The following is a 14,149-nucleotide window of genomic DNA, read 5'->3' on the forward strand; positions in this document are numbered from 1 at the left end:
AGAGGCAAAGAAATCGCGCATTGCTCTGTGAAAATCATATTCTAGGGATCAAAATAAGAAACTTTGCCGAAGGAACCATACCTCTGTATGGGGAAACCCCCAGGGGAGTTCCAGGCGGTGTGCCACTGGCATGGGTGGATCGGCCGTTCAAAGTTAGTGGGGGTCGGTTATACATTTGGACTCGATTGGAGCACTCTAAATGGGTCAAAGTGGGATTTTTCGTTCGACCCAAATTGGAGAGCATCAGAACTCGTTTTAGAGGTATGGTTCCTTCGGCGAAGTTTCTTATTTTGATCCCTAGAATACGATGTTCACAGAGCAATGAGCGATTTTTAAATCGACCCGCCCTACTGTCCACGCATTTATTAAATATTGAGTTTCTTCTTGTTTTCCCCACAGCAAAAACTTCCGCTTGGAAAATACTGCTCTGGTCTGGCAGCTTGATAGGCTACGTCCAAAGTTTTAGAGCCGTCTGTGTAGATGTGAAAAGTTCTACGGCCAGGCTTCATCCATCACTCGAAATAATTTTTTTTTTCTTGGATGATTAATTTTGCGCCATCTTGTGAGATAATGCATGTTTTTATGCACAGTTTTTTTTTAAATTCCGGTGCACCCTATAACTTTACTCTAGAGCTCAATTTAACCAAATTTTTTAGAATGGTTTATAAAAAAATGAATAACAAACCCCTACTTGCTTTATGGCATGACATCTTGCATGAGCACCCATTCATGAGTATTTAAATACCCATTAGGCTGTAATGGGTTAAGTAACAGTAACCAAAAGATAACTGGACACAGAAGGGAGCGCGCGTTGTTTGTATGTATGTATGTAGATCGATAAGATAGGCAAAGAAATCGCAAATGCACATTTGCCTGCTTCTGAAATGAGCTACAGCCTGGTCAAACATAGTCATAGTCATAAAACTTATTTGAATCGTTTGGGAATTTCAACAAAATTTACGCAAATACGGTGTAAATATGTATGGGTATATAAAACATTGGAAATAAATCAGTTATTTATGGCCAATGAAAGGAAATAAAATTAATTTTTTTTTTTTTTTACATATTTAATATTTCTGATATTCCAAGTGTTCCTCATCTTTTATACAGATACGCTCAAAATCTACTCCTTCTCATTTATTTATGTATGAATGCATATTTGATTCAAATTTTTTATCGTTTTGGTCATAAAACATCTTAATCCTTTCACGCATACTACCAAATATTTTCAATATTCCAGCGCGTCTTATCAATTTGAAGCACTCGAACCTGTCAATCGTGCAGCCAAGGTGCGCGTACACTCCACGTATACCAATTTTTTGTTTTTTTGTTGTTACGAGTGAACAAACAAACGTGTCGATCTCTCTAAATTCAACCCACCGACCACTGATAACAAAGCAGTCCGCCTATTTGGCTTGTAGCGCACTCGCAATCTCAGTAAACGGCCGTCATAAACCACAACCAACGCCAAAGAGTGGTGCCGCTCGTCAGTGCAAAGTGGCTAGAATTCGATTTCTGTGAAAGCTTCGCCCTTTAGAATTTCAGTAAAACATAAAATTTAACCAGAATGGATGTGTTGAACGGAAGATATTTGCGGATATTCGGATTAATTTGTATGTGTGCGGTTATATACAATTACATCGGCGTAAGAAAAAGCTTCGACGTGGAAAAGCCTGAGATTTCTCTACAGCAATGGTGGGGCGATGACGATCCGCCAGACGACTGGGCCGCATATTTAAAGAACACATCCGAAGTGATCGGCAATAAACTGATGTACCCGGATGCGGTAAGCAATAAGTAGTTAATGGCGTGGAGAGGTAAAGACTAAATAAATTCCTTTTTATATAATGCAGACTATTGATGATCTACGTGAACAGTTGAATCGCACACTGCGTTTGACCGAGCCATTGGAGAACTCTAATTTTAAAAATGGTTTTAACACTAAAGAATTGCAAAAAATCGTCAAATATTGGCGCGATAAGTACTTGCCACGTTGGCGCGAACGTGAATTGTTCCTATGGCAGTTCAATCATTTCACCACCGAAATTCAAGGGTAAGTGAAATTTGAATATTTTTTATTTATATGTAAAAGGTTTAAATGGATAGTCGTTAAAAGCCGGATAGACCCTCACACGACGATGTAGCTCTTATCAGTAGGAAGTTTTGTACTGCATCCGTGGGATAATCGCCTTATAATAAATGTAAAATTTTGTTTGTTTTGCTTGTTAGTTTATAGTTAATGGACACCTTAACCGTTCATTCGATTGGCGAGCTAATACGTGCGTCTCTGCAGTTTGGTTTGAGTTTGCTTGGATCCCGCAAGTGGCTTCGAGACATTCCGAAAAATCGGATTTGTGTGCCGATTGGTTTCATAAAGGGAGTTTTAAGGGCCGGTGTTGATTTTGAATAAAATACAATTTTTTTAGGAAATTATTGTCATTTCTCTTTATAATGATAATATTGGTATAGTTCAATTACGTATGGAACAAAATATTGGTAAATTGGCCACCGCGGCCTCGGCCTCCATCCGATGACGCTGAGGCATAATTGAGGTGCTATGCCGTTAATGTGCCGAATTATCTCATCCTTTAGCTCTTGCATTGTTGCTGGCTTATCGACGTACACCTTTTCTTTCAAATAACCCCAAAAAAAGAAGTCCAACGGTGTCGTTGACGTTTAAGTGTGGTTCACATTCAACATCGGCCCTTGAAATTTAACCACCCTTTATATTTGGACCATACGAGTGCATTAAATACGCAAGAAAAAACATTTTTGCGGAAAATGGAGCAAGCAATTGGCACTGTGATTGAGATACATTTACACCTGTGCTCACAATAATAGCAGCGCAACAGCTTGGCCTTAACAACCCGTTACCAAGTTACAGCCTGCCGAATAATGTCTCGACAGGTGTCTGTGTTTTCCGCACACCTTTTCCAGTTTCTCAAGTCAAGAGAAGCCAGCTCATTTTCAATTTGGTCCTTCCATCGAACAACGTCGACCGCAAATTACCGTCTCAAACACCCACTTGGCCGGAGCAGTTTCTTCCAAACGGACGAAATGACCCCGCCAACCTTAATCGCTGCAGGGTGACTGATTTGACTATGTCACTATCTCCCTAAAGTTCACACAGCTTGTGGTTCATTCGTATGCGGTAACCGTCATCTAGGCGAGCAGAGCCAAAAATCTTGCAAAATACTTTCCTCCCGAAAACTCCAAGAGCATCAAACATCTGATTGTTTGACCGTCCAAGCTTCAGCGCCATAGAAAAGCGACGGGATGATGAGCGTCTTGCAGAGTATTGTTGTCATTCCTCGCGCGAGGACTGTAGTACTGAATTGCGCACTTAGCCCAAAGAGGCACCTATTCAAGAGCTATCCTTCGCTTGATTTCAAGGCTGATGTCGTTGTTGCTGGTAATAGCGGAACCAAGATATGTGAAACGCTTTATGGTAACAATGAATTTAAAGTTTTTAACATCGATCTGTGTTACCAAACGGCGCGACTCCCTCCAAGACGTCTGCATATACTTGATTTTGCCCTCTTTTAGCGTCAGATCCGATCGTGCGAACACCTTTTTAATAGCCGTAATTGCGGCGGCGACATTCCGCTTGGTATGACCGATGATATGATCGATCTCATCAGCATACGCAAGGAGCTAGACACTTTTATAGAAAAAAGTGGCGTTTCGTTCGCCCTGCGATCCACACTCTCCATAATAAAGTTGAAGAGATCGCATGACAATGCGTGACACCTTGTCTGAAACCTCGAACGGTATCAAAGGATGCTGAAAGGTATTTTCCTATCTTGACGGAGCTTTTTGTGCAGGGATACCGCACTCAAATATTATCCGATTAAGTTGGTCGCGAATCGGGCCAACAAAGGCTGCCTTAAAGGTCAACGAATAGGTGGTGCGTGCAAAATTTTGACTATTTATTTTTTATTTAATTTTACCTACTTTTTTAACGTTATTCATACTACAACAAAATCCATATAACTCAAAAAAAATGCATCAATATTTAAAACTCCTTAAAAAGTCCTGGGTATGCGATTATGTCGCCCTTTCAATTTGGTATATATTAAGGCCGATCATATGAAAATTATCAAGTAACTTGCCAGCAACCTTATTTCCGATAATTCGCTCTCAAAGAGAAAAATATAAAAACGGTAGGTACATGAACGCAAAACCAAGCGGTAATAATCACAAATAGTAAACATTTGTTCAGTTGAGCCGCCTCGTATTAAATTAAGAAAAAAAAAGCAAATAAAATGCAAAACAACGAGCTTAGGTAGGTAGGTACGTAGGTGAAATGGTTGAAGTGCCAGTCTGGCACTCCTCAAGTAGAACTAAAGCGCCATTTTGATACCATTATGAGACCTCCAACAGGCAGATATCTACAACCAGCCAGAGCTGTTGATATAATGGAGAAGATTGATGGGATTCAGATTGGTGCACTGCCCTAGGTTGTCGAAGAAAGGAGCACCCAGTGACCTTAATCGTCTAGCTGCCAAACCCGCACATTTACAGAGAAAGTGCTCAACAGTCTCCTTCTCTGAAAGGTCCCCACAGCTTCTGCAATGGGGGTAAATGGTAACCCTAGCTTTCCGCATGTATGCCGATCGTCCAGTGACCGGTAAACACAGCTACGAATTTGAAAATTGAATGGCGAGAAGTCCAAGGACTTTCTGAGTCCTTCGTATATCGTATTGGGGCCAAAGGGTTTTCGGAATAGCGCATGAAGAAAAGGAGCACCACCTTTTCAGCGCTTTTCTCAGAAATAATTTGTGCAGTTCCCCTTTAATAACTGTCAGGGGGATGCCGATGACCGGGTAGGAGGTCGCTAAGCTCATCAGCAATTTCACATCTCTCTGTGTTCCTATGTCCTAGAACCCAGATCAGAGAAATGTTACCTGCACACCCAAGAGATTTGATCTCCTCTTTACAGGAGTTTACTAATTTCGTTCTGCACCTTAATCGCGGCTTGACAATAGGAGCAAATGTTAATATCTCCCTCGCTCCCGCGTTCCCAAAGCATTGTGCATGTCTGCAGGATCGCAAAGACTTCTGCTTGAAAAACATTAGCAGTGTTTGGCGGTTTAAAGAAGATAGATCAATTTGCTGATTTAGAGAGAACCCCTGCTCCGACTCCCGATTCCATCTTGGAACCGTTAGTGAAGACAGAGCCTCTTAGCATGTTTTAATTTCGTTCACAATAATTTGCTCTATTTCATCATCGCTGTCAGATGAAGAACATTCCATTAGCAATTGTATTGTGGTAGCAATCACAGCTTTCTTCATACATATTTTCCTTGATATTTTCCTTTTTAATAACCAAGAGGTATAAGCATAAAACACAAAAGATGCCTTCAATGCTTTCGATGTATATTTCGGAAACTGCAGCAACGGTGAGTGGAGGATGTGGCTCAGAAGTACATTCCTCTATAACATTGGCCGATTCCTATTCAATATATGACTTCAAATAAGCCTTAGAAATTTTATCTAAAATAAATGTATTTACATTTTAATCACAACTTTTACTAAATTTACTACTTTGACTCAAATTCGCAAATTTTCGTGTTTATTTTTACTTTGCGATCAGCTGTTTTTCTCACTTGCAAAAGAGAAATATCCAGTAAAAACTTTATACTTTCCCTCAAAACGAAGTGTTATTTTGCTCCCTCACTTTCCCCTACGTTTTTTTTTTTTGGTTACATGAACACCAAAACAAAATTGATATTTTGTGAAATGTTTTTTTTTTTTGTTTTTGACAATTATCACAAATTATTTGCTTCATGAACAGACCTATTTTGTTCCGTATAACGAAATCTGAAAATGTCTTATACGAGGATTGCCTTTTTGAATGAAATAGCTTTATTATTTTCCAACATACTCTCCTTGGAAGTTAATGCAACAAACTGCTTAAAGGTTTGTTTAAGGGGGGAGCCTGCTTTAGAGGCTTCAAAAATCGATTTTTTCGTGGATTTTTTTGACAAGGAAAGAAATATTCGATTGAAACGAAACTTTCTGGTTTTATTGTTCTATGTTTCAACAGTCTTCTCAAATTTTTTCTTTAAAATATATGTCATATTATGCCTGGTACAAGCATATTGCCGAGGCGCCTCGAGTGTGCATGTGTCGTGCGGCGGGAAAGATGCAGGTCGCAATTTTCATCTGAAACCAAAAACCCAAAAAAATTTTATTTTAGTATAGTATAGTTTCTAGTTAAACCAAGAAAATTAAACAAAAAGTGAGAAATTCAAAAATTTTTCGCTAATTAAAAAAAAAAATTTAATATAAAAAAAAAACAAATTCACTTTAGATTGTTTAAAAAGTGGGTTAATCATAACTTTCTTAAGGTTTTTTAGGTTAAACTAGAAGAGAATTTAATTCCGAATTCAGTCAATGTTATCTCGTGTCGATAGAGGACGTTTAACTTTTTCCCTGTCTTTCCCGCCAATTAGGAAAAATCGTAAAAATAAAAAACCGAGAAATCGCACTTTGAGCGATCCGGCCGCTCGTATACCTGCTCGACGCTTGCTCACAAATTCTTCTGTAACTCCGAAAATATTTTGAATTTGCTTCTGCAATTTTGAGGACACATTCTTGGATAGTTTGGGAAGACATTTATGTAAAAAAAAAAATATCGATTTTTTGAAGCCTCTAAAGCAGGCTCCCCCCTTAAAGGCTTTTTCATCAATTCTTCTAGAGGACCAAATATTCATGCAATATTAAATGTATCCTTGAAGGATCTTGCATTATTAATAGACGCATAGCAACGATTGTTTCTGATATAACAACCCTTTTTGGGCGCTCTAATGACGTCACCAAGCCGTTTCTGTACCTATTTCGCTCATCCTTTTAGCATTGAGTTAACGCTTATAACTCACAGGCTGAGGTGTGGATTTTTAGTTGCCTCTTTTGTACGACAAGCAGCCCTTTCCGCAAAATGTAGCCCCTTAACCTCGCTGGGGGATATAGATACCCCTACGTACATTTTCTAATCGATTTCCTTATTACAGCTTGCGTATGCATTTTTTACATTTGATGGTTTACGATGAGAACAAAGTGGGCAAACATCATTATCCAGTGCTCCTTCTGCATGGCTGGCCCAGCTCAATACGTGAATTTTACACTCTTATACACAAACTCCATCAGACACACTTAGATAAGAACAGCAAATACATTTTCAATGTGGTGGTTCCCAGCTTACCGGGCTTTGCATGGTCGCAGGTAAACCTTAATAAATTTAGTTACTATTTTATTTTTCTTAATGTTTTTTTCTTACTTTTCCAGGGAACATCGAGAGTGGGCCTAGGTCCGGTTGAAGTGGCCGTTATGATGCGCAATCTGATGCTGCGGTTGGGTTATAACAAATTCTTCATTCAGGGTGGCGATTTGGGATCGTTAATTGGTTCTCATATAGCTACCCTATTTCCAGAGAATGTATATGGATACCATTCTAATTTATGCACTGTGCTCACGGGTAGATCTTCCATGAAAGGCTTTTTCAATGTAATGTTTACGAATTTCTTCGGTACGCATGGATTTGAAGAAAACATTTTCCCACATATGAAACAATTAAAACATTTAGCTGAAGAAACTGGTTACTATCATCTACAGGCTACGAAGCCTGACACGATTGGGGCTGTGCTCACCGATAATCCCGTCGGCTTGGCTGCTTACATATTGGAGAAATGGTCTTCTCTAACCAATAGAAATTATAAATTGTATGTCAATGGCGGCTTAAATGAGCGTTTCACCTTAGACGCACTTCTTGATAATGTAATGATATATTACTTGACTAATTCTATAACAACTTCCTCGCGCATATTTGCTGAAAATTTTTCTCAGCAGCAAATTAGCCTGCAAATGAATCGGGTTCCCACAGATGTGCCAACTGGTTGTGCGCGTTTCAAGCATGATTTTATACACTTTCAGGATAGTCAGTTGAAGGATAAATATTGTAATTTAATTCATAGCACATATTTTAAAGAAGGTGGCCACTTCATTGCGCTAGAAATGCCCGAGTTGTTGCACGCGGACTTCATAGAATTTGTCAAAAAAGTGGAGAAATTTAGCAAACTCATTTAGCTGAAAGGTTAGTTCAAATATAGATTAATTTAAATGTCTTAAAACAGATTAAAAACAGATAAAAATAAAACGGGCTTACACAACTAAGGTAAATGGATGTTTCCTTTTATTTTTGAATAATAAAAAGTAAAAAAGGGTGAGTACCAAGGCCCATTCACTAAAGGTGGTGGCACCAGACCAACAACAATATTTTGTACTTCTGATTGTCAAAGCAAAGTAGGAAAGTAGGAAAAGTAGAAAACAAAAAATGGATTCGCCTTGATTCATTCTGGGCTGACAGCCACATGAACACGACGAAAGAAAAAAAACAAATCAGCTGATTTGCCGACACCACCTTTAATAGATGCGCTTTTATATAGCTACTTTTTTTATTTGAAAATTTTTAATAAATATTGTTTATAAACAAAAATAAATTATAATTTTAAACAAAGTCATATAGAAACTGTTCCAATGTTAAAGGAAAGGTATAAAACTAACAAAACTCAATTTCTCATTTTACGGAACACGATCTAATTCAAGCGACTCCGCTGTAGTACATCCTGTCAACTCAATTCTGTGGTTGTTGTTGTTGTAGCAGCATAAGCATTCGCCATATAAAGGGTGGTTAAAGTTCAAGGGCCGATGTTGAATGTGAACCACACCTAAACGTCAAGTTTTTTTCTGCATTTCATTTGACATATTTCAATTTCAGGCTAACTCAATTTGAATAATGTAAAGATACGCAATCGAGCAACGCGTTAAAGTTATTCATTCTTATTATGAAAACGGACGTTCAAATCAAAATGCACATCGAAGAAAATCTTCTACAGTGATGAGGCACATTTTCACCTCAGTGGATTCGTCAATAAGCAGAATTGCCGCATTTGGGCGAATGATAATCCAAGAGTGATTGCCGAAAAACGGTTTATGGGCCGGCGACACCATTGGGCCGTATTTTTTCCAAAATGATTCCGGTCAGGCAGTTACTGTGAATAGTGTTCGCTATCGTGAGATGATAACGAACTTTTTATGGCCCGAATTGGAAGATATGGATGTGGACGATATGTGGTTTCAACAGGACGGTGCCACTTGTCACACAGCTAACGAAACAATGGCTCTTTTGCGCAAAAAATTTAATGACCGAATAATCTCACGTCGCGGCGATGTCAATTGGCCTCCAAGATCATGTGATTTGACACCGTTGGACTTCTTTCTTTGGGGTTATTTGAAAGAAAAGGTGTACGTCGATAAGCCAGCAACAATTCAAGAGCTAAAGGATGAGATAATTCGGCACATTAACGGCATAAAACCTCAATTATGCCTCAGCGTCATCAAAAATTTGGACCATCGGATGAAGGTGTGCCGCCGAGGCCATTTTGCCGATATTTTATTCCATACGTAATTGAGTCATACCAATATTATCATAGTAAAGAGAAATGGCAATAATTTTCTAAAAAAATTGTATTTTATTCAAAACCAACACCGGCCCTTGAAGCTTAACTACCCTTTATATTCAGGGAATGCTGCTGAAGTTACAGTCCTTGGCCGGATATAAATCCGGAGCGTTCGTACGTAGAACCAACTCTTGTGAGAACAATCAACTCAGTTCTCTTCGATCGTGCTGAAGGCTTCTGCATATGCCTCCCAAGTGAATTGCACGATATTTACTTCAAGCGTCAGTAACGCACCACACAAAAAATTCGCAGCTTGAAAAATAAGAAAATGATCCAACCCTGAATCAGTTGTTAAACAGGCGTAATTTTGCAGTTTTATTTAAATTTCTTTGTTTAAGGGGTTATATAGTATTATATATACCTTGTGAGCCCGAAAAAATGGACGATTGTCATAATTTTTTTTTTTAATATGTTTAAGAACTTTTATTCAATTGAGGCATATATCATACTGAAGGTTTACTCTCGAATAATACATTTTAGTGTTTTTATGTTAAAAAATGTTATTATTTATTGTTGATATCGCCCCTCCCTCGAATCGCCGTTTTTCAGAAGAGGCTTGCGGTGATCACGGTAGCGCATGAGCAGCTCAACTGAAATCAAAAAAATTAAATGGTTATTGTAGAAAAATGTTTTTTAGTGAATCTGAACGGTTTATTTACCCAAAAAAAATTTTCCTCGATATGAAAACCGCTTTGCACCAAAAAAACGATTTTTTAGGGGTTGAAAAATTAAAAAAAAATTAATTCCAGCGAACTATGCAAATATTTATAAAAGGTGAACCGTTCAGATTCACGAGGTTGTAACTTCGAATAATTAACAAAAAAGTATATGCAAATCGGTCAAATAGTTTTTGATAAATAATGACCACCGCGACGGTAATTTTCAAAAAATACGACTTCAAGATAATCGCGTCTTAAGTTTTGCGTGCACTTCATTTATGAATAAGGTCGCGCGCTTCCACGACCTGTAACTTTCGTTCTAGTGCTCCGATCTTTATGATTTTTGGGATTTATATTTTTAAGATGATGTACTTTTAGAATATGCCATAAAAACTTTTCGATTTTTTTTACCACCACAAGGTATATAACCCCTTAACTCGTTTATATGTTTACTCATTTCAATCCTAACCTAACTTTTTTTATTGTGTAAAAATATTTGCTATTTGACACCCAATTATTTCTCTCATCAAAAATTTCGCCACAGCAGCTTGTGTTTTGAGTTCCTGAATACAGCTACAAAAAAAAAGTCATCGGCTGTTCATTCGTTTATTTTTCATTCATCCATAACATTCGACTCTCCGTCGACGGAGGAGAAAATATGATATAAAGTCTTTCAAATGTAAAGTCTGAGTCAAGCGCGGTCTTTCTGTCCTTTTAAATTTATAAACGATGCTCGAGGAAATTCCTCCAAATGCCCAAATTCGACCGCGGCATAGTCATGGTTCCTGAATTAGGATTATCAGTTATATATATTATAAAAACCCTCTCCTCTATTTCTTATATTTCAATAATTGTATATTCAGCAATATTGAAAAGCGCTTACGTTTTCCTTTTTGTTTCCTAACTATTCGATTTACTTTGACAGCTCAGAACAGTTATAGCCTAGACAAACGGTGGCGTTAATCGGGATTAATGACTTAATTCAGGTTTATCTCAGGCATTAACCGTTTGAGTGCTAAGCGATTTTCTTTAATACATACGAAAATTGCGAAGCAAAATTTGGTCTAAGAAAACTGAAATATGATGGCTTTACAAATATAAGCATAGAGAACACAAAAAATTACATATTTCAATAATTTTATTTTTATTTTGTAGACTAAACTATTAGTTATGATTATAAGAAAAACTTATTTACATTTTTTTAATATCATCTTTTTTTTTTTTACAACAAGTTCCGGCATTATTATTCAAATTTTGGCACATTTGTGGTTCCCCACACATGTACCATGCACACCTTTTTTGCAAATGTTGCATATTAGCCGGGAACGCTTTGGATTTTTAGATCCTTTTACACTACATACTACACATTTGCGCAATTTATTTTCAAAATATCGATATTGAACGAAAAATAAAAATTGTTTTTAACGGTCTCAACTAATTTATACTTTTATATGACATAAATTTTTTATAAATATCGCAAAATATTATTCAACACGTTCCTAGCCGAACGCCAAATGCACAGTGATGCAATCGTCGCTATAGCAACGCGCCGCAAATTTGGAGTAATTAGTTATCGTCGCTATATCGACGAATCGCACTCAAACGGTTAAGTGCAACTAATGAGGATTGGCAACTACGCTTAATTCTCATAATTTAAGCGGATTAGGGGAATTTTCGATGGCAATATTGCCGTAAACTGACACTTAATATCTATTGTGAATGGAAAATAATGAAACTTTTATAAAGAAGAACAAGAAAGACTGGAGAAAATGCTATTTCAAAATTATGTTTATTGCTTTTATATTTCCGAACAGTTTGAGAAATAGCAATTTAAGATTTTTTTATTAAATAATTATTTTTAAGTTTCAGGGCAGTTCACACCCGTATTTGTTGCCTGTGGTCGATCTTTTACTGACAAATCTATCCAATAAACAAATCAGCTGTTCACTACTCCGCGTATCAACCGTCTGTCACATTACAATTTTAATCAGAATTAACTGCGCCGGTTATCCCAAATAACGCCGCCGTCTGTCAATGCTATAAGGCTTGGCTGACAGAGCTCTTAGGGAACAAATCTAACGTCAAGGTGCGTTTCATAATTATAAGACACCCCTAATTTTTCAAAGTATTTTAATTTATAGATTTCAAAGGAAAATAAAAATTTTACATATCGGTTAATGTAACAGAAGTTACCTGTTTTATTACAGAATTTAGAACATTTTTTAATACATAAAGACAATTTTTAGCAAAAACGTATTTCCAGGCGTTTCAAAATGATAAGACACAGTTCAATTAAAGTGATCGTTTAACAAAAGTATACTTTTTTCGAATTTTTTTTCTGTCGTTTAGAATATTTTAGTATTCTATGGAAGCCCTACTTGCTTTAATGACACAAAATAACCTTTTTTTCATCGCTTCTGCTATTTTTTAAAATAAATTTACATTTAGAGAAGCCAATTCGGCCTTACTTGCCGCTTTAGGCTCGTTGGAGTTGTCAAATTGGCGATTGTTGGCGTAAACTCTTCGGACTTATGTACCCCAAATGTTTTCTATTGGGTTTAGATCCGGAGAACACGCAGGTCAGTCCATAGTTTCTATTGAACAATCGGTCAAATACTGCCTTACTTCACTGCTTACAGGCGTTGTCTTGCTTAAAAACGAAGGGCACTTCCCGATTAACCTAAATAAAAGGAAGAAGACTATTTTCAAAACGTTTTTGTAGTTCTCACTATTCATTCGCGATGATGTAAACTGTATATCAAGAGTTGCTTTCGATGTAAATGCATCCCAAACCATAACAGAACCTCCACTGAAGTTGCGCTCTTGTGCAAATCTCTCCAATAATTTAAAAAACCATCAAGGTTCCATTTTTTTCATCCGAAAATATAACCTTCTTAAAAAATAATATCAAATTGGGCAACATTAAAAATATCTTACTGTGTCCCAGTTGGTGTCTAGGTGTTTTTCTGCAAACTGAAGACGCGCCAGCTTGTGCCGTGTCAAAAGATGGGGTCCTCTTCTTATTTTCGATAATTTTAAATGATTGCACATCTGTAATGTGCGCCAAACGGTTGTTTTTGAAACCTAATTTCAAGACGAATTTATTACAGGTGACAGCAAACACATATAAGTAAAACAAACCCTACATGTATTTGTTGTTGCGTTTGGTCCAAGCATCACGTCAAAATCAGTAATCAAATGTAAACATACGAATACATACAAACAAAGCATATCATTTTGACGTAAGCCATACCTACGGCGAAAAATTCAGCTGGGTGAATGCTGTCACCCAAGGCGAATTTATTACAGGTGACAGCAAACACATATAAGTAAAACCCTACATGTATTTGTTGTTGTGCTTGGTGCAAGCATCATGTCAAAATCAGCAAGCAAATGTAAACATACGAATGTAAACATACCAATACATATAAACAAAGCATATCATTTTGACGTAAGCCATACCTACGGCGAAAAATTCAGCTGGGTGAATGCTGTCACCTTAATAAATTCACCTTGCCTAATTTTGAACAACAGCGGCCAATTTGGCGCAAGATTTAGTCGAGTTAGCAGCTTTTCTTATGATTGCTCGCTATTCTCGACTTGATAGTGAAAGTTTTCTTCCAACGGGCTTCAAAGTGTTGTAATTCTCAGGACTCCTTAAAAAATTCCGGATAACACAACGACTTCTGACTGTTTTTGTTTTTTTCTTTTACAATTAACTTGATTGTGAAACCTGAATGCTTGTGTGCCAAACTTTTTGCACGCTCCTCTTGTGATAATATTGAACCCCTCGGCATTTTAGGTTAAATTGAATAAAATTATAATTAAAGTCATCCAAAACAATAATCAGCACCTTCTATTACTTCAGAAGCTTATTTTCGACTAGTGTTTTATCATAATGAAACGCAAAAAAGACCAGAAAATGTGCAGCTTCTTAGAAAATGATAACGGTTCTACAAAATAGAGTAA

At 37.2% G+C, this 14,149-nt stretch overlaps 1 protein-coding gene across 1 annotated transcript; it reads left to right on the top strand.

Moving 5' to 3' along the window:
- Positions 1 to 1,415: 1,415 nt before the first annotated feature.
- LOC128867856 (juvenile hormone epoxide hydrolase 2) lies at positions 1,416 to 8,181 on the top strand. The gene is made up of 4 exons (XM_054109414.1): positions 1,416 to 1,786; positions 1,854 to 2,053; positions 7,017 to 7,227; positions 7,291 to 8,181. Exons 1-4 carry the CDS (start codon positions 1,568 to 1,570, stop codon positions 8,086 to 8,088), a joined length of 1,428 nt encoding a protein of 475 aa, XP_053965389.1. The 5' UTR covers positions 1,416 to 1,567; the 3' UTR covers positions 8,089 to 8,181.
- The last annotated feature ends 5,968 nt before the right edge of the window (positions 8,182 to 14,149 follow it).

The sequence above is a fragment of the Anastrepha ludens genome, chromosome 6, assembly GCF_028408465.1.
Source record: "Anastrepha ludens isolate Willacy chromosome 6, idAnaLude1.1, whole genome shotgun sequence".
NCBI lineage: Eukaryota > Metazoa > Arthropoda > Insecta > Diptera > Tephritidae > Anastrepha > Anastrepha ludens.

Coding starts and splice junctions, on each gene's coding strand:
- LOC128867856 (XM_054109414.1), top strand. CDS start 1,568: ATGGATGTGTTGAACGGAAGATATTTGCGGATATTCGGATTAATTTGT. Junction 1,787..1,853: donor AACTGATGTACCCGGATGCG/GTAAGCAATAAG, acceptor TATATAATGCAG/ACTATTGATGATCTACGTGA. Junction 2,054..7,016: donor TTCACCACCGAAATTCAAGG/GTAAGTGAAATT, acceptor TCCTTATTACAG/CTTGCGTATGCATTTTTTAC.